General features: G+C 33.2%; 1 protein-coding gene across 4 annotated transcripts in view; it reads left to right on the forward strand.

Annotated features, from left to right (window-relative positions):
- Window positions 1–26,057, forward strand: part of MCTP2 (multiple C2 and transmembrane domain containing 2) — a 266,895-nt gene that overhangs the window by 223,886 nt on the left and 16,952 nt on the right. For all 4 annotated transcript variants that reach the window (XM_001371894.3, XM_007479407.2, XM_007479410.3 and 1 more), the window contains 3 exons: window positions 4,260–4,382; window positions 7,665–7,706; window positions 22,279–22,388. In XM_001371894.3, coding sequence (XP_001371931.1) covers window positions 4,260–4,382; window positions 7,665–7,706; window positions 22,279–22,388 — 275 coding nt within the window. The remainder of the gene's footprint in view (window positions 1–4,259; window positions 4,383–7,664; window positions 7,707–22,278; window positions 22,389–26,057) is intronic.

Genomic DNA, 26,057 nt, shown 5'->3' on the forward strand with positions numbered 1-26,057 from the left:
ACAAATACCTTATAATTTTAGAATAAGGAATAATATTGAATCCCTAGTTGGATAAAGTTGGAATACAGTTGGAAAAAATAGAGCTGACTCATTCAAACAATAGTCTTGAAGAGTATATGTGATTTAAGTTGAGACTGTCTCTCTCCTCTTATCTTTTATATTTCTGTCAAAAGAAACACTCTAGTGAAATGCAGTGGAAATAGACCCCCTCCTCAGTACTTTTGCAGATGAAAAACTTCTTGTCCTCAATCACATTTGCTTGAACTGATTAGGCTTTTTGAAATAGTATTGAATCAGATATAATCAACTGGACCCATCACCAGTGCAGAGTGGGATGTTAGTGTTCCTTTTAGCAGTAGGGCAGAAGTCTAGTCAAATATGAGTTCTGGGGGATTTACTCTAACTGGTTTTCCTCTAAAATGTCTCTTCAACCTTTACTTTTACATTGAGGATTGAACATTATTTCTAATAGGAACCATTTCTCATTTTTCATCCTTTAGACTCAGTCTTTATTTTGGGATAGGTATATAGATGACTCATAGTTTAGAAAGCAGATTTGTCTCTATCTTAAGCTTGTTTTATTGATATTTTCTATTTCCATATGTGAACATTTTACATTCATATTAAATCTTTGTATTTATATCTTTTCTTGTGCTCCTACTTCAGTTCATTCTTTGACAAGGTGAAATGGAAATTTAATGATCATTCAGTTTAATTGCCAATAATGATGATATTAACCAAACTATCCATCAAATTGTAACTTTATAGATATCTTTAAATTTATTTTAATGAATATATTTACTTTGTATTTTAGTGTTAAAATGAATTAAAATATATAGCATTTTTATTGCTCATTTGTTTATTTAAAAATCTCACTCAGATCCCCATCCTTACAATGACGGTGGCCTTTGGTTCTCAAAGGCTATATTAATGAAGATAAATCTTTGAGAGGATGCATCATTTTGAGCTTTATTGTGGCAGCTCTTTCCAAGCACAGGTGGAGATGTTTATTGTTATTAAGCTGCCTACTTGCTCTTGAATTATCCCTCTTTAACCAGAAATTTAAAATGGCCCTCAGTTATATGTTCCTTCCTTCTAATTCTGTAGTAACAATTGAAGAGGAGCCAAAGGGTTGTAAATATCATATTTTTAGGCCATCAATAAATTATAGCTATCAGCACTCAAACTTATGGAATATTTTACCAATAACCAAAAAGTATCCAGATTACTTGGTATCAATATTAACATTTTCACTATGAAAATAGAAGACAGAAGTAAGTTGCAACTAATTAGAGTCATGGCTCATGGTTCTCATTAGAGATGCAGATCAAGAAGGTGGTTATCTTCTTCATCCAAAGGAAACAAGTATTTTATGAGATATTAGGTTGGTGATCTTATTATACAGTATTCATGATATACAAAATAACTACCATGAAGGTGTGAAATGTTCACTCATTTTTTACACAGAGTAAAAAAGTATAGAAATTCTATGAAGTCAACAATATCCTCCAAATTTAAGTGAATATATTATGTGTCAACTAAATATTTATCAAGTGTTCCTTATATGCCAAGTATTGTGCTAAATATGGGGATCCAAAGAAAGGCAAGGCAATGGGGGTTGTGGTAACTAAGAAAGGAATTTTGCAAGAGGAGAATTTGAATCTTGTAGGAAAGCAGGGAAAACAGAAGAAATTCCCTGAAGGAGGAACAGTCAATGAAAAGGCACAGTGTCTGGAGATGGAGTGTCTGGAGAATGATATTCAAGAGCTTCATTGGAAAAACGAGGATTAGTGAGAATGTGGAAAACCATTTTCTGGAAAATATGGTTCAGAAATAATAAATAAAGTAGATCAGATAATGTTATACTCGAATGCAGCCATAGACCTATAAGTCTTAAGAACTTCTTAAAGAGTCAGAAGACATTGACCATAGAGATTACCTGATAACATATGTGCACAAACATACACATTCACAAAATTGGTTACATTTTAACCCAAAGGAAATAACTGGTTATTTTTTTTACTAATTTAGGAATTCTTTATACCAATAAAATCATAGGTATAATCTCTATTCCTGTCTTATCACATTTGCCAGAATGAGGAGTTCATAAATTCTTCAAACACTTGACTTAAATGACTAATGGGGAAATATGACAGCAAAGGGACTCACAGGTTTAGAATATAAATTAATTTTATAAAATCTTAAGGAGAAGGGTGGTGAGATGTGAGATGCAATATTGACTAAAAAACAGCAATAGGAAGTATTTTGAAGGGGGAAATCGATTTAGAAAAGCTTGGTAAGAGACATAGCTAAGCAAAATGATCCTAAGAGATTTTAGAGATGAATTCGGGACAACAGAGACAAAGGATGGAAAAGACCAGCAGAGAGTTTTTTTTTTCATGAACCTTTTTCACCATCAGAAGAACCACTTTACTTTGAACCCTAATATGACAGTTATTTAGGAAAAAGAATGCCACTGAAGAAAGCAAAGATAGGAAAATCAGCTTACCAAAATCAACTATACACAGAAAAGGTCTGTATTTGAGTCTGCATGATATGGAGGGCATTGAGGGATCAATTGGCAAGTTATCTGAAGGAAAAGAAGCTACTTCAAGCATGGACCACTTTTTTCACTTTGAGTACTGAACCTATGATTTCATAGATACAGGAAACTCCCAAAAGGGAAACTCCTTTTACCTATATATAATGACATCTGTTCTGTCATTTATTATTTAAAACAGTTGCTTATAGTCACTGAATGATTGGGCAACTGAAGCTGGGACACATATAGAAAAATCAGAACTTGTACCCAGGACTCCCTGACTCTGAGGCTGCCCTCTGTTTGTTACCACCCTGCCATCAAATCAAATAAGATTTAGCTGTTTTTGTAATTTTTGTTTAAGGACCAAACTAATTAAAATATATACACATGTGTGTTTTTGTGTATGCATGCATGAATATGTATGTATATTACATAGACATAAACATATGTATTTCAAGACTAGGATAAAGTGGGTAGAAGTGAGAGTGAAATATAATCCAGAGATAAAATTTATTGATTTTTAGATGTTATGAGTATAGTCAAGAGTCACTGTACTCAAAGATCATCTCAAGCTTTGCAAAGGAAACAATGATTATAAAAGAGTAAAGATGCAGTCTACTATGGGATGCCATTTGTGAAAACCTTCACAAATATTGTCACACGCATATATATAAATATTTAAAATAGCTTCCAGGATATCCTTGGTGCATGTGTAGATTATTTCATAAAACTATATAGAAATAAGGAATAAAGAAGGATAAACAGACATGCTCATGTATACTTTTATGTGTTCATATGTATGCATATTTATACACACATACTTAGTTCTATACAATTTTGGGAATAATCTATAAAATATCAAGAATATTCTTGAAGATATTAAGTGCATGTATATACATATATATATACATACAAATATAAATGTGTGAGTATCACATATATACATTTTCCCATTTCTATTCAATTTTATGAAAATAATTTACAGAAGCAAAAAGGACATGATTGACAGTATTTTGAGAGAACAGGCAAGTTTTTATAAATAACAATCCATAACTGACTATATCTTTACTCTCATACAAACATTATATCTTTTGCAAAGTCAAAGATGATATTTGAGTTTAGAGAATCTTGACGGTACCCTTAAAGTCTACCAGCAATGACTTTCACCTACTGCCTTCTTCGCTCAAATCAGAGAGAGGGGAGGAGAAAGAAAGAAAGGGAGAAAGGGAGAAAGGGAGGGAGAGAGAGGGAAATGGAGAGGGAGACAGATTCATATTCCTATGAGTTGCTACGATGAAGGGGGAAAAAAATCTATCACCATTGACCTTAACATAGGAAGGAAAGAAGGAACGTAGGAAAGAAAACAAAAGAAAACAAAAATAGTTGCTCTAAAAGTCCAAGAATAGTTCAGAAAATGGAACTAATGTAACTGAATGATACCTGATTATCTCATAGTTCTTCTAACATTTCCCCTTCCTGTTGGGTCAAAATATCTTTTCATCTGCCTTTTTGCTTTTATTGGGTATTTTATAGCATATAATATATGCATCAAATCATATATATTACTATATATTGTATTACATATTCTGATTGTGTGATTTTAATAGGAATACTGTTTGGCTTAAATATTTTAAAAAGGAACTTGATGTTCAGTGACAATGCTAGATATCAGTTCTTTTCCTACTGTTTTCTCATGTAGCCTTACTTTCTCCTTCAGGTGTTTCTGATCACTGTCTGGAATTTTGACTTGTACATGATCCCCCTGGGTTTATTGTTGCTCTTTGTTTATAATTTCATCAGACCCATGAAAGGAAAGGTCAGCAGTGTCCAAGACAGCCAGGTAAGCCAAGCTCCCCATCATCTTTGATATTTGAGTAAAGAATAATTTGTCAGTTTAAAAACTTAATCCAAATTTGTTTTATTTTAGACATATTTAACAGTATTGTCTCTTAGTTTCACTGAGGCTATCTTTTTATTTATATATAGCAGAGCCTCTTTCCTTTAAAGCATGTCAATGGCTCATCCTTCAGGTATGGATCTATCATACTCTAGAAGACACTGTAATGTTATATATTAGAAAGAACATACATATTTATGGAATGTTACTTTGTTCAATTTTCTTTTCAAGTAAGTTACCAAAATCTGACTTCATTGTAAGGGTGTGGGTTGAAATTATCCTGTGTGTGATTAAATCTGGGTCCCATATTAGAAACTGTATAGATTTGACTTTGTGACTAATTTTCATGCTATTTTACTGAGAATCGATTTATATCAAGAATAATATCCCTTGGAATGGAATAAATGGATTACATAAGGAACAGTATGGTATAGATGAAAGTATCCTGAATCTAAAGACCAAAACTCAATTCTCCGATCCACCATTTACTAGCTAAGAGCAAGTGCCTTTACCTGTCAGAGTTTCAGTTTGCTTATTTGTAAAACAGAGGAAATATAAATATTTTATATAGGAAACTTATTATTGTGATTCCAAACTCATTTTTATTTTTAATGTTATTTAGGGAGAATATTTCATTAAAGAATTAATAAAGAGATTTAACAGCAATTTAAATATAGATATAATTTGAATATATAATATTTAATATAACATAATAAATATATAATACAGAGAAAATACACTACAATAAAAATACAATCATCTAGCACTTTCATAATTTCTTTGGCAATGATAAAGTCCATTCATTTTTTTCCATATATCTACATAGATATTTTCCTCTATTAATGTGGAGCAACAAGGGTATATTGAAAGAATGTCAGAACAGTAGTCATAGTACTTACATTCTAATTCTGGCTCTTTTCCTTACTACCTGAGTGCTCTTGGGCAAGTAATTCACTTCTCTCCCCATCATTTTCTTCATCTATAAAATAAGGGGGGGGGACTGGAATAGATTACTTTCCCCTTCCAAAATCTATGATCCTGTGATTTGCCCATAATCGTATCACTAATTAAGTATGATGAATGACCTGAAAATGGATCTTCCTCTACTTAGATCCCTTTATCTCTTAATGTTATAGTTTTTTTTTTCTTTTTCTTTTTGTTGGGGGGGTTATATTCTGGAAATAAAACTTTCTTCAGTAAAATGTGCTGAATAAATACGGGGTCTTTAAATGACTAAGAAAAATTCATCCATCTTATAAAATGGTCAGGACTTAAGGCTTATCAAATTCTAGATCTGAATTTTTTTCCCATAAGGTGAACTTGGGATCTGGTGGTTAGTGGTATCATAATTTTTAACATTTTTTAGCTTAAATGATAAAATATGTACTTCTAAGTTTTAAGGGTGGCATGAATCATTTAAGCCAAGTTATTCCCAATCCCTAGTCAGAGATAAGGGTTGTTTTTTTTTTATCATTATTTTAAAGACCTCATTTGCTTTCATGAAATACTTCCTGCTGACAATGCAGAGTACTTTATTTCCTTTCATCTGAAGATCTCTGAGTGTCATGTAAGCTGCAAGTGAATACTTATATTCTGTGAAGAAAGTCACAATGGGAGCATGTGAAATTCAAGGACGATCAAGTCTTTGGTACCAAATTCTAACCAATGTTAGGTGACATTATGTGATCTAGTAAAGCCCTCTCTAGTAAATTCGAGGAGACATCTCTTTAATCTTACTATTCTAAAATTCTTTTTCATATAGAGTCAAAGATAGAAATTGATTCTGTGCTCTGTACTGCTATCTAGGAAGCACAAGGAAGATCTGAGTGCTTAAAACAACCCCCAATATTTAGTATCCAACATTTCTCTCAAATAGCTATCAGGTGATGAGAAGTAACTATAATGAGACGTGTTTAAACTCTCTACAGTTTTAGTGATATGGTTTAAATCTGTCTATTATATAGGAAATTTAAAAAAATTAAAATGAACAGTCCTATTAGTCGGGCAGCTGTTCTAGCATCACCTGAATGAAAGCCAAGTGCCCTAAGTTCAGATCATTGACTCCTCTTTTAATCCAATCACCTGTCACCATAGAAACCAAAGCAAAATTATAATGCCATAGAGAAATCTGTATCTTATTCTTGAGATTGATTATATTCCTGCTGATGTATTTCCTGACATCTAATGTTTCAGCGGTGTAGAAAAAGGAAAGCACTCATTGTATCAATGAGCCTGGAATAAACTAAGTATGGAGTCCTCAGCCTTCATATGCCAACTGGTTCATTTGTCAGACTAAGAACAAAATGGTTTATAGACAGTAAACCTTGGCGATGAATTTAAAGCCTATTGCCCTCAAACTAGGGTACGGTCTTAACAGCTATATTTATTTAATTTTATGTAGATTGTGAAAAAATTAATCAGAAAGTATATAAGTGCCTCCTGTGTGCCAGCTCCAATGCTAACTGCCGAGAATACAAAGAAAATCATGAAACTGACCTTTCTCAACATTACTGTCTAATAGGGAAGACAAAATACAGCTATATAAATATTTATAAAATATAAGGAAAATGAATATATTAGAATATGTAGAGAGAATATATATTATAAATATGTATATATATTCTATGTATAATTGAATATGCATTAGACTATATAGTATGTATATAAAATGAATAATTAAATGAAGACAAGTTAATTTGGGGAGGAAGGGTAATATCAACTGGAGGGACTAGGAAAAGTTTCATGTAGAAAGTTGCATATGAATTGAGTTTTTAATACAACTACCCATTCCAAGAGGTAGGTTTTAAGGAAGAAAGCATTTCAGGCATGGAGGACAGTCAATGCAAAGGCATGCAGATTGCAGGTAGAATATATTATGTGAAGAGCAGCAAGTAAGTCAATATATGTAGATTATAGATTAGGTAGAAGGAAGTAATGAGAAGAATTGAAAAGAAAGGAAAGGATCAGATTATGAAAAATTATTAATGCCAGGCTGAGGAAAAATACATATGATTCTAGAAGTAATAGATATTCCCTAGATTTTATTTAGTAAAAGTAATAAGGGGAGATGTAGCATACTTTTTACAGTTTCTTGAACTTTAAAATAATGAATGGCATTTAAATTTTGAGAGATCTTGTTTTTAATATGGAATATCTTAATGTATATTTTGTATGTAATTACAACAAGAAAATAATTTTTAATAATAAATTTTATTTTTATTTCAGGAAAGCACAGATGTAGATGATGACTATGAGGAAGATGATAAGGTGAGTGTTGCTAAAGTAAGATATGTATGAAGATGCTAATTTGGAGAACACCTAGACTGTGGTTATTTTTAAAAGACAAAAATGAGAGAAGTGTAGAACATGATAAATATTAAAATAATATAAAAGGGTATCTACACAAAGCATTTTAAATGAAGCAATCTAAGACGTGCTTTTTATTTTTAGGAGAAAAGATATTATGTAATAACCAAAATAATTAAAGTCTAATAGCTGTTAGTTTTGATGACATTTTTACTCTGTTGGTCTGGTCACCAAGTGTGTGAGTCTGTCACTTCCCCAGCTGTTGCTGGCACCATTTTCATCTGTATATCCAAGTATGTCTGCCCATTTTCCTCTCAAGGGAGATCCTCTTGAACCTGCTGCTTTATTGTCATTATACTTTCAGGCAAAACCTTATGGAATAAAATGAAGAAAGTGAAGTGCCAAATTGGATCTCATTCACTAAACGAACTTCTCTTCTTCCTAGGAACATGTTGAGATTTGAATCTAGGATAGATAAAGACTAAGAGTCTTGATGACTAAATCAGGGAGAAGAATTAAAACAGAAAACAATTCATTGGGATTGAGAACAAATATAATTAAAGCTCAGCAATGAAGAGAATAATGCCTAGAATTATCTTTGAAATCAAAGACTTTGTCTACATCAAACTGTAATCTCAATAACATCAAGAATGTCATCTTATCTAAACTTTCTATTGATACACATAGTAGGTACTCAATAAATACCTTAAATTGAAGCAGATTTCATCATATGACAAAATTATCAAATTAAGAGTAATAGCCTGTCATTTAGGATCACCTTAATCAAATTTTTGTTGATTACAAATCAAGTTTAAATTATGGTAAATATATATGGATGTATATGTGTGTGTTATATATTGAAAAATTTGTCCTTCTTCTCAAAAAATAGACCTGTGAAAACAAAATCCCTAAAAATGTTTCAAAATAGATATATTCTCTCAGTCTTTATGAATATATAAGAAGCTTTTTAATATATGTAACTTAATAAAGCCTATAAAGCATGAAAATCTCCCTTGTCTAAGTAAATGAAATATTTGACCAAAGTAAAAGTCTGTGTAAAAGAACAATCACCCCTCAAACTTGGAAAAATAGTGATATTTTTTGAAAGTCAGACTTAAAAAGTATGCAACTCTCTTCTTGTTAGACCAAAATTATTTCAAATTGAAGTTTGAATAAAAGAATAACCATCATGTTTATGAAGTAAACCATTTCAGTGGAAATGCCCCTGCAACCTGATAATTTCCTTTCCTTTCTTAAATTGTGTGGGGGTGTGTGTGCTATAACTCATGCATATATATATAATAATTCACGTATGAGACAAATATATATTTATGAAAAGAGAACATCAGAAAAGGAGATCAACATGTGAGACTGTTACCCTTTTAGAGAAGACTGGTCCCCTACACCTTCCCCAAAGAACAAGTCAGTCAACATAAAGCATCTCTCCCTGTTCATTGACTTGTGCCAGTTAAGACTATGCTTTTTGACCCCATCTCTCTATACCTTTATTTTTTAAAAACACAAAAAAATTTTGGTCGATATTTTCTCATCATCCAAGAGACAACGACACTCATGTTTTATACTTGAAGGATGATAAAATTTGTTTGGGCAATGTCCTTGTTCTCTTATGATTTATATTCTGTGGTAAAAAGTGTTAGGTACCTTCAGCAGAATGACTGTGATATTTCTGGATAACCAGGACATCACTAGGTAGAGTTCATGGTGAACAGCTCAGTGTCACAAACACAAGAAGAAAACTATTTAAGATCCAAATCGGTTCCATGGTACTAGACACTTCCTGAGAATTAGGGACAGTCATCCTGGCAGGAAAATACCCCCTCTAAAACAAACCAATAACAAAAAAGATCTCTTGACCATTTAATGTTAATGAATAGCATGAAATGTGTACTTTTATAAAGAAGAAAAGTTATATAAAACTTGATTCCCTAATGATATTGATTAAAACATGTACTATTAACCAGCCTTTCTTTGGTTCACAGAAAATTAGGTTCTCAGATTGTGACTAGCCCTTGCATTTGTAGTCAGTAAGTGACTCAATTACTCTCCTAATTCTAATTCTAAGACCACTATTCTTTTCCCTTTGACATAGTGCCTCTCTTATAATCGTATTTAAATATAATATTTGACTTGACCTTTAGTTAAGGACTAAGGTCTCATTTGATACCAGCCATGTACATCTTAAGAAAAATTTCCTTACAAAATATTACTTTTGAATATAAAACTTTTGCTCTAAAAATCTATTTTCTCTGATATGATTTCATGAACCTGAACTGAATGTTCTTAATTTCCTATTCTCATCTTCTCCCTCCCACCTCCATTATTACTGAGAGGTTTGAGAGTTTAAAAAAAAAGTTTGCATTCCACTGATGTGTGCATTTCCCCATCCCCTTAAAAGATGAATTATAATATTGACTTTGTAATGAAAGAAAAATTGAGACTTTAAAATTCTTATGACAATGAGTATATGTTTGTATACACCTTTACACACACGTCATGATTTATACTTTGCCCTAATCCTCCAAACCTCTCATCATAACCGCAAAGAGTAAGATTATTACATTAGTCTTGACGTGGTACCCACATTTCTGTTTGCCATCATTAATTTTCTTCATCAAGATACTCACCCAAAGCTTTTCTGGATTATGTTGTATGTTAGACAAAACAGACCTCACTTCTGTGAACTGTAACCCACCTTCTGAGTAAGGAACTGTTTACAAATTCCAAATATACAGACATTTAGTTGAAAAACAGGAGAGAAAAAGAACTCATTTCTTTCTAAACTATCAACCCTGAAAATAACTTTTAATTGTCAGCTCACCTCCCTGCTAAATTCTTAGCCCTCTTGGAAGTTTCCTCCATGAATAAGTCTGTGCTGAGGTTCTGGCTGTCTTGCATGTACAGTCCAGACTATAGAATGTCAATGTTAGGACTTATCATCCTTTTATCTTCTGGAAAGGAACAATTATAAAATCATATCACAGAAACTCTTCGTTCGTTTTATTACTTAAGGTACCAAAATGTAACTTACATAACAAATGAAAATTTGGCTTAGCATAGTTGACATCCTTCTTCATCCATGCTTTAAGACTTTTCAATGTAGATAGTTTTCTGGGTTTAAAAAAATGAATCTTGAAAACTAAACCTCAAAAACAGGGTGCCCATTCTCTCTTATAACTAATGGCACATATAAGAAATTGCTTGTTGCAAGTAGAATTCAGTAAGGACCCAGCAGAACGGATAATGGCAAGGTTCATCTGGTAGCAAAGAGCTGACATTTTCTATTTGTGTTAGATTTAGCATGTGGAATCCTTCCGTATGGGCCTTATTTGTACGGATGGATTACAATGAAAATTGCATTAATTTTCTACACAGTAAAGGTCAGTAATTGAAACATGAACCAAGAGTCTATTGTGTAAAATGCTGTATCCCCATACTTAGGAAAGGTCACTCAAGACAATAATATCTTGTTTTCATTCCTGAAGGTATAAATAATTGCATTAGAGTTTCTCTCTTTTTCCAGCCCAACAATCACTTACATAGAAGATTTTCAGCATTTACCATTAACATCAGGAAGGAGGAATGATAAGGGCACAAGGAGAAAAATTAAGCTATAAGAACTTCTTACTGCTATTTGGGTGGGAGTTGGAGAGGGGCAAACCAGAAACACCTTATCTGCCTGGTGGTCCTAAAAAATCTGACTGCCAAGAAATCACAGTAGTAGACTTTCAGGTCTCTTACATCTCCTTGAAAGAGCTAAACTTTTCCACTACAGGTTTTCTTAAAACAGCACTGCCTGTGTATAAATTATGAATGGAAGAAGGTGAGCTTCCTTTGCTCTAAGAAATTAAAAGTATATATAATAAATCTTGGTTGATTGAGAAATATTTCTGATGAAAAATACACATAAATATTAGTTATCTCCTCTTTTGACCAATTAGGTCATTATCATCAACATTTAAGTAGCTTTTAAGCCTGTGATCTTAGTGTTTAAATTGGATTGCCTTCTCTGAACACATTAATCTTCCTACCATTAATAGAGGCTTAGCTTTTTTGGAAAGAAATACACATGATATGTGCAAAAATGGTCCTTTCTGAGAATTCAAGGTCATGACACTCTGGATGAGGTAGGTCAAGACTAGAAGAACTGATTTTGTAGCATTTTTACAAAATAGAGAGAAGATGGTCCACAGGATTGTAATTAGAGAAGACCGTTGATCTGGGAGGCAACTTCCCCTGGCTGAAAGTTAGAAGATGGTTGGCTAAATTTCTTTTTATTCCTTCCTTGAAAAATGCTCAAATCACAACCATTTTTTCAATTAGTAATGTATGTTTTGTGGCCAGCTGCAAGCAAGTATAACTATATTTGAAATACTTGAAGATTATAAAGTATTATTTTTTAAAGTAGGAATTAAAAAGAAAGAACATGGTTCAGAAATTAATATTGGATGATTAGTTGTTTGTGCTTCTGTATATGTGGGAAGTATAGAAAGGGTAAGAAAAATGCATCTACATGACATTTTGTAGGCGCCCACTTAGAAATAATTGTCAGAGTAATAAAGCAAATGGTCATTTTGATTTAACGCCTTTTAATTTGATTTAATATGATTTTGGATATGAATTGATTTAATTGCTAACATTTTTACTGTGCCATCATAGTTTCAAGACTTTAATAGTAAAGTGGATCAAAGCCAATTCTTAATTATCAGTTTATTCATGTTGTGAATGATAGGGAATTGCTTTCTCCATTTCCTGTAGGCATTTCATTGAGACATCAACTTCCTCAAATTTTATTCTTTAAAAACACAACCCTTTTTCTCATAAAATTTCAAAGCATATTTTTGGCTTTTATTACCAATAAAGGTCAGATTGGAAAGTCTATAGGACTTCTACAAATCATATTGAAGCCTGATTTGAGATTAAGCCAATAAGTCTTGGAAGTTTCATCACTTTCTGGTTCAGGGATATTCCAAATGTTTTAGTATGTCCTTTATGCCATTTTCAAGTAGCCCAACTCACATTTGACAAGTTTTTTCTTGTTTATTTGTTTTTTGTTTTTGTTTTTTGCTGAATAGCCTAGCATGCACCTCCCAGTACTAGAGGACTTTTAAATGAGTGCTATATCCTCCTCTCAACCAAAGCTAATTCATCATTCAAAAATGTAATAAAGATGATACAGTGTAGCATTCATAGTAGAAAGAGCCCTACTCTTTGGGAGCACTGTCTTGGATTTTTAGTGCCAATTCTGCTATTTAACTAGACCTAGTTTCCTAATCTATAAAATTCAGGCCTTGGGCTAGTTGCTCTCTAACATCTTCCTACTCCAACATTGTATATAGTCTTGTGAGTGGTCAGTCACTCATTTCTCTATGTGTTGTACCTTGTGTTTCTTAGAATGGCAGTTATAAATTCTCTCCCCAGTTAGCCATTTCAAAGTTTTTTTTTGTTTTATTTTATTTTAAAACAAAACCCTGACAATATAGGAACTTTATTAACAAGTTGCTATCACTCCTTTGTGATACTGAAATCAAAGACTAATTTTCTTATTGTGACATTTTGATATGCAAAATTCAAAGTAGGAGTTTTGTTCACCTCCCAGATACCAAAAGCACAACTCCTTCCCCTTCTCAATAAGCTTTAAAGACCCCAGTTAGAAAGTAATGTTTTAAATTTAATAGGGTATGATTTGGAAATAGAGATATTTACTACATTAACGTTTTATGTAAAATACCATGTAGTTAGTGATTTGTGTTGTCTCTTATGCCACATATGTGAAGGACCCCAAATATCTCAGCATCTCAGACTTTGAGGTTCTCTTTCAAAACAGAATCCCCATTTTACATTCACAAATCAAAGCATTCTCTGGAAACATTAGCCCTGTTTAGCTTGCAATGACAATGTCATTCTGGGTTATCTGTCTCATATAAGCTTTTCATGAAAGTTTAAACTTGCCCGGAGGCTAGCTAAAGTTCCAAAGAAGATTTTTCTAAACTGTCCCAGGTTTTTCATTCATGAATTATCATTATTTTTCCATTTTTCGTTCTTCATTACTTTTACTGCTCGAGCCCTCCGGCTTGATACCAGATGAGTTTCCTGTTGCATGCCAAAAAATGTGTTGATGAATACCAATTGTGTGAAAGTTACATGTGCAGTGTGTGAGTGCTTTATGTAATGTACAGGAAATTAGAACAGCATAAAACCACTTAGAATTGATATTGATTCAAAGCTGAAAATTCTCAGTTGTGTTCATTTTCCTAACATTGAGTGTAATAGATAGTACTTGAGAAGGAAGTGTTCTATTAGAATTTAGAACATCCTCCCTAACCCAATTCTAGTAGCATACAAAATTTGTTGATTTTTAAAAGTGCAAGCTTTCTCCTAGGCAGGGAATCATGAAGGCAATTCCTGGTGCATCCAGATAGGAATCCTCCAAACAACTTATACTGCTTATATGAGAAATATTAGCTCATTTTCTTGGTTTTTTTTTAAGGTAGATAATGACTTTTTCATGCTGAACATCACATCAAATTCTATCCCTAAATTTTATAATTTTCAGATTATCAATCTTCAATGATGTCAGGCTTAGAAAAACAGGTTACATTCTTTTGGCAAAACAGGATATTTTTCTTTAGTCTGATTTATACTTAGAACAGCATACTCACAAAGAACTTAAAGATAGGGATTTTGAATCTATTATTTGACAAAGTTGATGTGCTTTATTTTGACAAACACTACTTAATTTTTAAACATGTAAAATATATTTTTCCCTGGCATAATCTTCAGCGATGTGTCCCTGTTTTTGCTCAGGCAATTAATGGAGGAATGAAGGTTTTTTTTCTTAAATCAGACCATGCAGGAAAGATTTAAAGTAACATACTGATTGTATAATTAATTCTCAGTTGTAAATTCATTTTGATGGTGTTAATTCTCTCCCAGAGGCTCAAGACTAGTTTATTTCACCTACAGTGCTGTAATCATCTGAGAAATTAGGAAGAGAAAAGGCCTTGAAGAAAGATTGGACTCTTTATTAAAAAAAATCAGATGTGGCAATTGGGGTTTGGGATTGGTGGAAAAAGAGTAAGTGATTATTCAGAAACAGGCAGAATATTCATTATTAATCTACCTAAACATTCTAGAACATACATCTTAAACCTTCAAAGTCTCAATCTATTTTTAATGAATCCTATAGTTATTGTCTGAAAGACACCAAAGCAGTCAAGTGGTAATAAAATGTCTTGAAAATACCTTGGATTCAGTTTATATTTTTCCTAGGAATGACGGAGGGGGAGGGGGAATGCCAGGCATCTTTGCATAAGAAGCTATTTATGTCACCAATGCAGAGTTTATCAAATTATCTAAATCCACAGGAGCCCAATTTTTCTGGTCAATACATGTTGAAATAAATAGAAAGTAATTAGATATCAATTCTAGGACTTAAAATTTGAACCTTTTATTTCTTAAGAAACAAAACAAAACCAAACCTTACTTTCCATCTTAGTAACAACTCTGAGGTAGAAGGGCAAGGGCTAAACAAAAGAAGAGGTTAAGTGACTTGCCCAGTCACACAGCTGGGAAGTGGCTGAGGTCAAATTTGAATCCAGATCTTCCCCCACTCCAGGTCTTGCTCCCTCTCTACTGTGCCACCTATCTTTTCCTTCACCCTTTTATTTCACCTGACATATGATGTATGTTTGATCACACAGTAGCTCCCCCCACATAACTTTTAAAAACTCCTAAGTTAAATGAATGTTAATTATTCCTCCGTGATATAGATTTATGCATGCTGTTATTTTAAAGCTCTTGAAAATGAGGAGATGGTGACATTTCTTCTGTTTTTTTTTCTCTTCAAACATAGAAACAATATAATCAGACACTCATTAGCTCTTTTACCTTGTTTACCTACTTGTTCTTGTCAATGTATTTCCCTCTTTTTCTGTGTATTCTACATTACATATTGAAAATATCAACTCTACTTTTTTTGGTTCTAGGTATTAAAAAAAAGTAAGCATCTGTGATTGCTATTATGTCTTTCTGAATGAATCAGTGTTACTTTTCTGGGAGGCTTAGTCGCTGCAGCAGATGTAATGTTGTCTTTGCTAAACTGTGTTATCACCACATTTCGTAGTTCAATTTGAAATGTGTAAATAAAGCCAGCATGATATAGATAGAACTGCCAGATGATCTTTCTTACAGCTCAGGGCAGCATGAGTAGACTTGTCCGGGAAGATCACTTTTCTAAAAATTACGTTATCTCCACTTTTCTGTAAGTTAGATAAGGGTATTTACTGTGGAACAAGTGAGTCTCTGTACTCTGTTGGAAACTGATACTGATGCCTTATTCAGAATGGAAGTCATAAAAATGTAGATTTCTATATAATTTCTTGCCTTTACCTAGTTTTTCACTTGGCAAGCCATGGCCATCCCATATCACTACCATTCTTTGTACCAGTGAGGGAAAATGCAAGTCCATATCTGCAGCTTAATGTTTTCAGAGTTCATCCCCAAATGCAGAGGATCACAGAACCCTAGAAATAGGATTAAAAGGCTCTAAGAGGTCATCAAGACCAACTCTAATTTTACAGGGAAAGGAACTCACTGAGGTCTACAGAGATTAAGTGGCTTGTGTAAGGTAACCTGGGTACAAGGAAAACGAGGCAGGATTTCAAACTAGGTCTTGCTGATTCCAATTTTGCCACTTTATCATACTGCATTTCAAATACACATTTCTTTAATACATATATAGCACAAGTGATAGAATATGCTAGATCATGCAGTTTATTGAAAAGTAAAGGAGGCAAAGAAGAAAGAAATACTTTTAATGAAAAAAGGTGGAATTTAATTATCAACTGAGTGTTTAAATTGTGCTAGGCTTTGGGATATATATATATATATATATATATATATATATATAGAGAGAGAGAGAGAGAGAGAGAGAGAGAAAGAGAGAGAGAGACATATATATATATATATACACATATATCTGTCTACAAAGGAGTTATAATTACTTTGAAGTAAATTTTTAAAAGTAAATGGAAAAAATAGAGACTGTGATTATATAGGATAGGATTATATAGGATAAAATGAGATAGTAAATGATGAAATACAGGCAGGGAATAGAACATATATACTTATATAATATGTATTTAAATTATCTATGTCCATTATTTATCCCCCTACTACCCTATAAGTTTCAGGAAGGCCAAAGCTACATTTATCTGCATCTTCATGTTATTTATAAATACTCTAACCTTAATGCAAAGGACTGCACAGATTAGGCAATAAATGTTTATTGCATGAATGATGTGCTGTTTATTTGTACAGTTGATCAATTAGCATTTCGACCTTGAAGGAATAACCAAAAAGATATTAAAGAATTGAGAGAACAATGTAGGCTGGGGTTGATTACTAGTTTAGCTTCACACACAAACACATACATACACACAAAAGATGAAATGCATTGGGCCTCAGGTAGGGTGTGGAAACATTCTACAAGTTGTTAGAAATCCTCTTTAAAAATAAACCCTTCGTGATTTCATCTGTTGAGAAAAGTTAGGGAGAGAAGGGAAGGCTATTTCCTCCAATTGAGCTTATATGTGATACTTATAAAACACTGCATACTAGGAAATATATTGTTTTCCACCTGGGATTAAATGAGAGGGGAAAGCTATATATATAATTTTTGTTCGGTATTTTCAGATGTCTGATTCTTTGTGAGCCTCTTTAGGGTTTCCATGGCTGGAGTGGTTTGCCATTTCCTTCTCCAGCTCGTTTTACAGATAAGGAAACTGAGGCAAACAGCATTAAGTGTCTTGTCTTGGGTCACACAGCCAGAATGCATTGGAGACCAGATTTGGAATCAAGAAAATCAGTATTCCTGAGTCGAGGCCCAGCCCTCTGTCTTCGTAGGGGCATATACTTATCACTAAAGTACCATGAGAAATTTGAGGCCAAAGGATTCACTTCAATTTGGGAGGTCAGGAAAGTTTGTCTTGTGGCAGAGGAAGCCTTGAATCAAGTAGGAAATAGGCAGCCAGTGAGTTCTTTTAATAGACTTGATTAAAGTAGTGCATTAAGAACCCAGTGCATGGGTTATACCTCCTGACAGATATGACATATTTCAAGATATAGAATGTAGACAAATGTGGTTTGAATCTGAAAAAAAATCTATGTTTTGTTTTACTCTGCTATTTCTTAAAAGGATTGCTTTTCCTCTTATTTGGTCTAATGGTCAGAGGTAGAGGGTTTGGGTACGGGGATAGAGGTCCTAGTGACACTGTTCCCAGAAAACATAAAGAAAAGGGGGTAAGGAAGCATTTTAAATGTACAGAAGAAAATAGAAGGAAAATAAGATGACAACATGGACAAGCACAACGTTGAAAGTAGCATGATGAAACAAGAAAAAAGGGATTAGCAGATTTGTCTATGAATAGTAAAAAAATTACCATTTTTAAAGAACTGAAAGTAACATGTTGAACTTGTATGTTTTAATTAAAGCCATTATACATAATAGAGATTTACTTTTTCACATATCTTAACTTTCTATTTATTTTGGAAATGGAAATTTTGTGAGGAGGCAGGCTGGAGAGAATTATTAAGTTCTAAATAAAAATGACTGGGTTTTTTAGAGATTAATGTAAAATATGGATTTGAGAGGATAAACTGGTACAAGAAACCCAGTTAGGAAACTGCTACAGTAATATAGGTGCAATAAAACAAACAAACCCTAAAGAAGATTGTTTGCAGTTCCCACTGCACTAAAGGGAGGTTGTATTTGCAAAAGACTGCATGGGAGGAAGAGTCAATTAGGCTTAGCAATTATTGTAAGGAAGAAAGAAGAGTTAAAGAAAATTCTGAAGTTGCCAGTCTGAGTTGCTGAGTGGCAGAAATAAAGAGGTTAAAAGCAAGTTTAGGGGGGAAATGTAAACTCTTGAGATGCCCCCACAGTGTAACAGGTCAAGAATCCAGCTGGAATCATCCAACAAACAAGTGGAAATACAAGGCTCCAGGGGGAGGTTGGAAGTAGAATTTTACTTGGGATGCTTATGCATGGCATATTTGAAGCCATTGGTGAGGTTGCCTCAGTCAAATTTGTGGAGTTGATAGCTAATTTATAATGATAGCTAACAATTATTTAGCACTTACTACATCCCAGGCACCATGCTAAGCACTTTACAATTATTATCTTCATTTTACCTTTGAGGAAACTGAGGAAAATGAGCATTAAGTGATTAAAGTCAACGTGTCTGGTGTCATGTTTGAAATCAGGTCTTCCTGACTCCAGGCCCAGCACTCTATCTACTGCACCAACTATCTGCCCTTAGCTTCTTTTCTCAGTGAGAAGAAAAGAGGATTAAAAGACAAAATCTCAAATCACCCATGCTTAAGGTTATATGATATTCCAGTTTCTATGCCCTAACCACAAGTAATTATCCCAGCACTTTAACAAATAGCTGCAAAATCCTCTTAAGGAGATATATTTGCTATTGGTATGGACATAAGCACTTCCAGCAATTAATTTTTCACTCCAATTTGAGTGCCAAACTTTTTTTTTTTTGCACAATCTATAAGAAGAGGGTATAAGGAAAGTGATTTTTGACTCCAGGGAAGGTAAATATGAGAGAATTGGTCACTTGTGCATACTGAAAATTACTACAAAATGAAAATTACTAAACCAAAGTGATGTGGTGAAGCTTTTTCTCCCTTCATCTTTGAATATAGAATTATTCAAAGGTCAAGCCAATTAGAAAGTAAGATGACTTTTATAAGTGTAATTTCTTATTTTAGTTAGTTAATTTTGTTCTTGATAACAAGAACCCAACTGGATGTTTGCCTGAGGAAGGGGGGAGTAAAGTAGGGAAGAAATGCTTCATTAAAAAGTGAAAATTCTATGAAATTGAACCATGTGGAAATTTTAGTCATTACTCAAGAAATTGTTTTGACCTAAAGTGTATGCTGCTAGAAAGGGGAAACAACGTCTGCCCTTTGTATCAAATTCCCAAATGTTCTCAAATGTCCCTTTATACGCATGAACCCTTATGTAGCAAACATAGATGGGTTTTCATGATTGTGTTCAGTTAATATATGTTTTTGGATTGCTGAGCATGAATTAGGTCAGAGAGACAGCATAACTAATTATTGAATACAACATGCTGAAAGACTTGAGAGTTAGAAAAGAAAGAGAAGCAAAGAATTTAAAAACCAAATTGAAAATATAAAATCGTCAGAGTCATTAGAATAGTACAAAGGAGGAAATAATGAGCTTGACTCTTCTCATACAAAGTGTGGGGAAGTAGTAGAAGCAACTAAAATTGGAATTATCTTAGTATTTCTGTGAACTACAGAATAATCTTACCCAGGGAAGGTGGAAGTGAAGCATGTTCATCAATCTGCCCCATTCTTTAAAATTCTTGCCTCAGAGCCTAGCTATGAAGAGGGTTTCTCTCTCTCTCTCTCTCTCTCTCTCTCTCTCTCTCTCTCTCTCTCTCTCTCTCTCTCTCTCTCTCTCTCTCTCTCTCTCTCTCTCTCCCCACCCTCTCCCCACCCTCTCCCCTCTGTCTCTCTCTCTCTCTCTCTCTCTCTCTCTCTCTCTCTCTCTCTCTCTCTCTCTCTCTCTCTCTCTCTCCCCACCCTCTCCCCTCTGTCTCTCTCTCTCTCTCTCTCTCTCTCTCTCTCTCTCTCTCTCTCTCTCTCTCTCTCTCTCTCTCTCTCAATATATATGAGGAATATATACTGTAGATATATATAGCTATATTCAAATATATGTGTATCATATTAACAATCTATCTCATAGCAAAGGTAGACTTCTCTTAAACAATAAAGGTTATTTTGCCAGGATCTAGAAGAGTAGTGCAATGACTCTCTGCTACATCTAGACCAAAGATGGAATTGGAAGGAAGCTGAGGAGGTCACTCTTCCATGATCTGATCTAGTTACCATCCTGACTTCAAAATTCAGACTTCAGCTCAATAGTTTTATATAATTCTATTGTGGTCTTCAAATTTCAGTGTGGAATAAAAAAAATACTTCAAGAAGAACATCTTTTGATACTTTACTAAGGGCATTGTGCCTGATGATCATGAGGACATATACATCATTAAAAGAATACTAGCTATGAGTCTATTACAATGCATGTCCTTTTTTTGGAGAAGAATATATCAGCATGATATAATGAAAGAATGTTGAATTTGCAGCTAGATAAGCAGAATTCAAATCCTAGTTCTGCCATTTACAACTTCTGTGATTTTGAGCAACTCACTTTGCTCATTTAAATCTCAGTTTCCTTGCCCACAAAATGTTTTATCGAATTAGATCTTGGCATTTAAAGTTCCTTACAGATCTAAATCTACAATTCAATGACTTTTATTTCTATTTATGTAATAATGTAGCTATTTTGGAACTTTTCCCTTTCCCCCCATCATTTGATTAATTTAAAATGTTAATTATAAACACTTATTTATGAATACAACAAATTCATTTAGTGATTTAGTAATAGATATTTTCTAACTAAAGCAATAGTTATTAGCAAAATTCCATTCAGGTTTAAAAAGACATGGAAGATTAGTGGAATCTATACCACATTGCTCTAGAGTATAAAGAAGAGATCAACTCAAGCGTCCTTATATGGATTATCTATTTTGTCAGTCATAAAGTCCTTGAATTAGAGGATGGTTTGTATATCAAAAAGTCTAATCACTATTGCTATGAATTATCTGTGGTTATGTTTTAATTTCTTTTTGGTTTTCCACTGTGATATGCCATATTTCTGGGTATTTATTGATTAACTACTTTAATATTAAACACAAAACTCAGAAATCAGTGAGGTACCCTAGAAAGAATTCTATCCCTGGAATCAAAGCCCTTTTTTGATATTTATGTATGTGACCATAGTCAAGTCTCTTAAACCCCCCAATCCCCACCCCATGTTGCAAAAGAAGAAATTTATTCTAGATGGCCTTTAAGGTTCCTTTCAGCTTTAGATTTATAATTCTATATGTGGAGGAGGAATCTCACATTGTTTTTATTTTTGACTTCTGAAACTATTTTAAATGCCTTAGTCATTGATTAAAAAAATTATCTTGGGTAGCCATTGACATTAATTATCATTAAATGAGTAAAATAATCGACTATGAGATATATTATAGACTATAATTCCCATAAACCTGTTCTATACATTTCTTTAATATTTATTCAAATTTGTTAAAGTGGAATGACTTTATATTAACTAATCCAACTTGTTGGCAGTGAGATTTGTCTGAAGAATATAAAAATAAAATAGATGTGTCAGTGATGATCTTGAAATGAAACAACTCCACTAAGTGACATAGAAAAATATATAGTATATTATAAATTCATATATGCATATTTGCATATGTGTATATTATATGTTTGTGTGCATATAAACATACATATATACATAAATATAGTCAAAACTGTTATACATCCTCATTTGATTCACTTTACTTTATAAAAAGCATGAAAGGAAATAAGTGTGTAAAATACTTTTTTCTCTCTCTAGGAATCTGAGAAAAAAGGTTTAATTGAAAGAATCTACATGGTCCAAGACATTATTACTACTGTTCAAAATGTCTTGGAGGAGATAGCATCTTTTGGAGAACGAATTAAAAAGTAAGTGTTGTAAAATTCTTTGTTTAAATGATTAAGGCTCAAGACAATGTGACACAAATATGATACAGAAAATATTTAGCTAAATATAAGAGAAATCTTGGGTTTTCTAAGTCCTGTTTGGCTTTGGATGGTCCCTGGCTAGAAGCATGCATGCCTCATAATCTCTTAGCTCATTTAGAAGTGACACAGGAAGCAAATTTATTTTTTATACTCAATGTTCTGAGTTTGAGCACAGATGTCAAACTCATTGCTAGGGGCAAGGAACCTGCAAAACACATGCCCTGAAAAACTCCCAACTAAATTAAAATGATAATTGGAAAATGTTTAATAAAATAAGCAAAAATACAGCACAGCATAGATAATGTCAATTTGTGGTTTTATAAATCACTATGAAGGCTGCTGGGATCTGTTTTTTATTAGGTTTGGCACTACTAGGTTAAAGGAATCAGTAGAAAAACCGTTTTGTTTCTGATTCTATAATTTTTTATTTTTAGTTTTTACTTGGAGCACCATTCCCAATCACTGAACAAACTATATAAGTATTCTCAGCATTTAGTAAAGGGTCTGGCAAACCACAATGCTTGTTGACTGACTAAGAATTTTCTTTCTTTTAATAGCAAATGCCTGTTTTTTATTCAAAAGCAAAACCATGTCAGGCATATTGTTCTTCGTGGCATGTAGAGTTGGAGTACTTGCTGCATGTTTGTCTATAGGAGCCATAGCTTCAAGGCTCTGTTATGAATGTATATGGATGGAGCACTGGTTTTAACAGGGAAAAAAATGACCACAACAAAAAGCTATTTGGAAAATGAAAATATGAGACACAAATGAACAGTAGTAGCTGTCATTTTGTTCATTAGACTATACATGATTCGTTAAATATTTATTAACTCAAAGGTCAAAGTGGTCTAAAGGCAGCATGGTGACAGGTCTTGGGGTCAAGATGCTATTTTCCTTGTCCCAATTGTTGTTCCGTTGTTTTCAGCCTGTCAGATTATAATCCCGTTGGAGGTTTTCCTGACAGAGATAGCGGAGTGGTCTGCCATTTCCTTCTCCAGTTCTCCAGCTTATTTTACAGAGGAGAAAAGTGGGACGGGCAATATTAAGTGATTTGTCCACTCAGTTTTTAACTGGTCCTGAGACCAGATTTGGACTCAGATCTTCCTGACGTCAGACCTGGCTTCTAACCACGATGGCACCTTGTTGCCCTTGGCTAGTGTTTTAATGTATAGGTTCCAGAGACTGTGCTAATCTGCCTACATTGAAGGAATTTCTTCTCTAAAAGTAAAAGGGATCAAATGGAAGAAGTGTTGAATTTGGAGCCACAGTCTATGGGATCTGAATTCCCACGCTCTTCCTAACTAACTTTGTGGCCTAGGGAAATCTCAAAGGAATGTGGTGTCTTCATCTGTAAAATAGGGCTGCTAATACTTGAACAAAACACCTCATAGAATTGTCAGTAAATTACTTATAAGCCATAAAATTCCATATATCATACTTAAGCTGTAGTTATTTTAACCTCTAATAATACATTCAAATTATGAATATATTTTCTAATTGCTTTATAGTTTTATTTAATTTATATATACATAATAAATACATATATAAATAATATATAAAATATATAAATACATTTGCATATATTTATTTTTATAGTTTTATTTTTTAGATACATGTAAAAGTTTAAATTATCCTTTTATTTCATTTTTTCTGTTACCATAATAAATACCTTTTGAGGATAGGAGGGTAAATCTTATTTTAATTTAGTCTCCCCTAATTGAATTACACACACACTATTCATCTAGTTCTATGACTTGAAGGAAGAGAAGAGTTTCAAGAAGAGTAGGATTTTGACCCTCATGTATTATGAATGTCTTCACCCTTCATTAGGGATAAAAATAATACAATTAAATCTATATTAGAAGTAGCCTCAGAAATAGGTTACTTCATTGAAGCTGTAGTAGTAGGTGAAACTATAAAGTAGTGTTGGGTATGAAAGGAACACCATCATGTAGGTGGCTAAAAGGCTCTAATTGCTTTAAAAGCTTCCATGAACAAATATGTCCATTGAATGATTAATGAAAACAGAGGAACAACTTTTTTTTTTTTTAAGAGGAAGACGGAAGAATGATTTAACAAAAATCTCCGAGGTCTTTGAGGTTCTCCTCTGCCCGTGCAGCTGTGGTGGCTATGTCTGAGACATATATTCCAGTCCATGAACAGGGTACTGTTCTGACCAGCTGCAATACAGGAAGGCTTCTGAAGCTCTGCTACTATTAATTCGTTTGCTATTCATTTTATAATAATGGCCTTAAAGAGTCTCTTGGGCATTAAAGTGAGATGTCATGTGTAACTCCATCGGAATCTCATTGTAATTTGGTGTTCGTGAACCAGGAACAGTTTCACCCAACTTTTTGCAATTGATGGATTGACTAATTTAAGAAAAATCTTTTGACTATGAGTTTTTTTTTAATATCTGTACATTTCTAGCTGATAATAATATTAGAAATACTTTAGACCCTTCGTGCCATTACATTATAATCACAACAAATTTGTAATTCATTGAATTTTCATTTGTTCCCTAGTATTTAAGTTGTATTATATAATATCTCAAATCAACAAGTATTTCTTAATTATCTAATAGTAACTAGCATTTATATAGCATTTTAAGGCTTCCAAAGTGGCAGTGAGATAGTATAGTAGTCAAGGCATTGGACTTGGAAACGAAGCCCTGAGTTCAAACTCTGTTTCTAATGTTTTGACCACTGAACTATTTTGGTGCCACATAACAAGAGCCAAAGCTGGAACTTGAACCCCAGTTTTGGAATTCAAAACCAGATATTTATATAGTGTATCTCATCAAAACACAGTGGAGTGCTGGCCAATGTGAGGAATATAAAGAGTTCAAGGCAGAGTCCCTGATTTTTAACTAAAATACAAGGACTGTACTTAAATACACTGATGTATATCTATGCACAAATAGTAATGGTTTAGGACAAACAAGTGTCAAAATATTGGGAGAGACAAATACTATCAGACTACAAAAGAGAAAGTGATCATCATCAGCAAAGGGGGTCAGAGATGGTGTAGTAAAGCAGGCATGACTTCAGCTAGATCTTAAAAATAAGGAGAATTGTGATAAAAATGGATGAAACTCGATTGTGTTTGAGATAGACAAAACTGATCCAAAGAATACTTCCATGTATTAAAATACAAACTCTGAGGCAATTATGGATAAATATTCTCATCTTCATTGTCATTAATGAAATCTTGGAAAATTTGATCTGCAAATACTGTGTAGAGAAAAATTGGTAGTAAGACGGTCGCTTCAGAAATTGCCTTAAAGTAAGTATGAGGTCTAGAGAAAGATCTGTGGGAGTAGAAATCCAGAAGAAAACATGATTTTTCACTTGTATAGATGCATATGTGATTTGGGGTTTTGATTTTAAAATATTATTACAAAAATGAATAATATAAAAAGAAGTTTTTGATGATGATATATGTATAACCCAGTGGAATTGCTAGGCTACTTCAGGAGGGAGGAAGAAGAGAACATGAATCATGTAACATGGAAAAAATATATTTTTTAATTTCTTTAAACTAAGTATAAGGGGCAGAAGTAACATGGTGAATTGGGAATAGAAAAGAGAGCAGTGATCTAGTAGTTTT

The sequence above is a fragment of the Monodelphis domestica genome, chromosome 1 (assembly GCF_027887165.1).
Source record: "Monodelphis domestica isolate mMonDom1 chromosome 1, mMonDom1.pri, whole genome shotgun sequence".
Classification (NCBI taxonomy): domain Eukaryota; kingdom Metazoa; phylum Chordata; class Mammalia; order Didelphimorphia; family Didelphidae; genus Monodelphis; species Monodelphis domestica.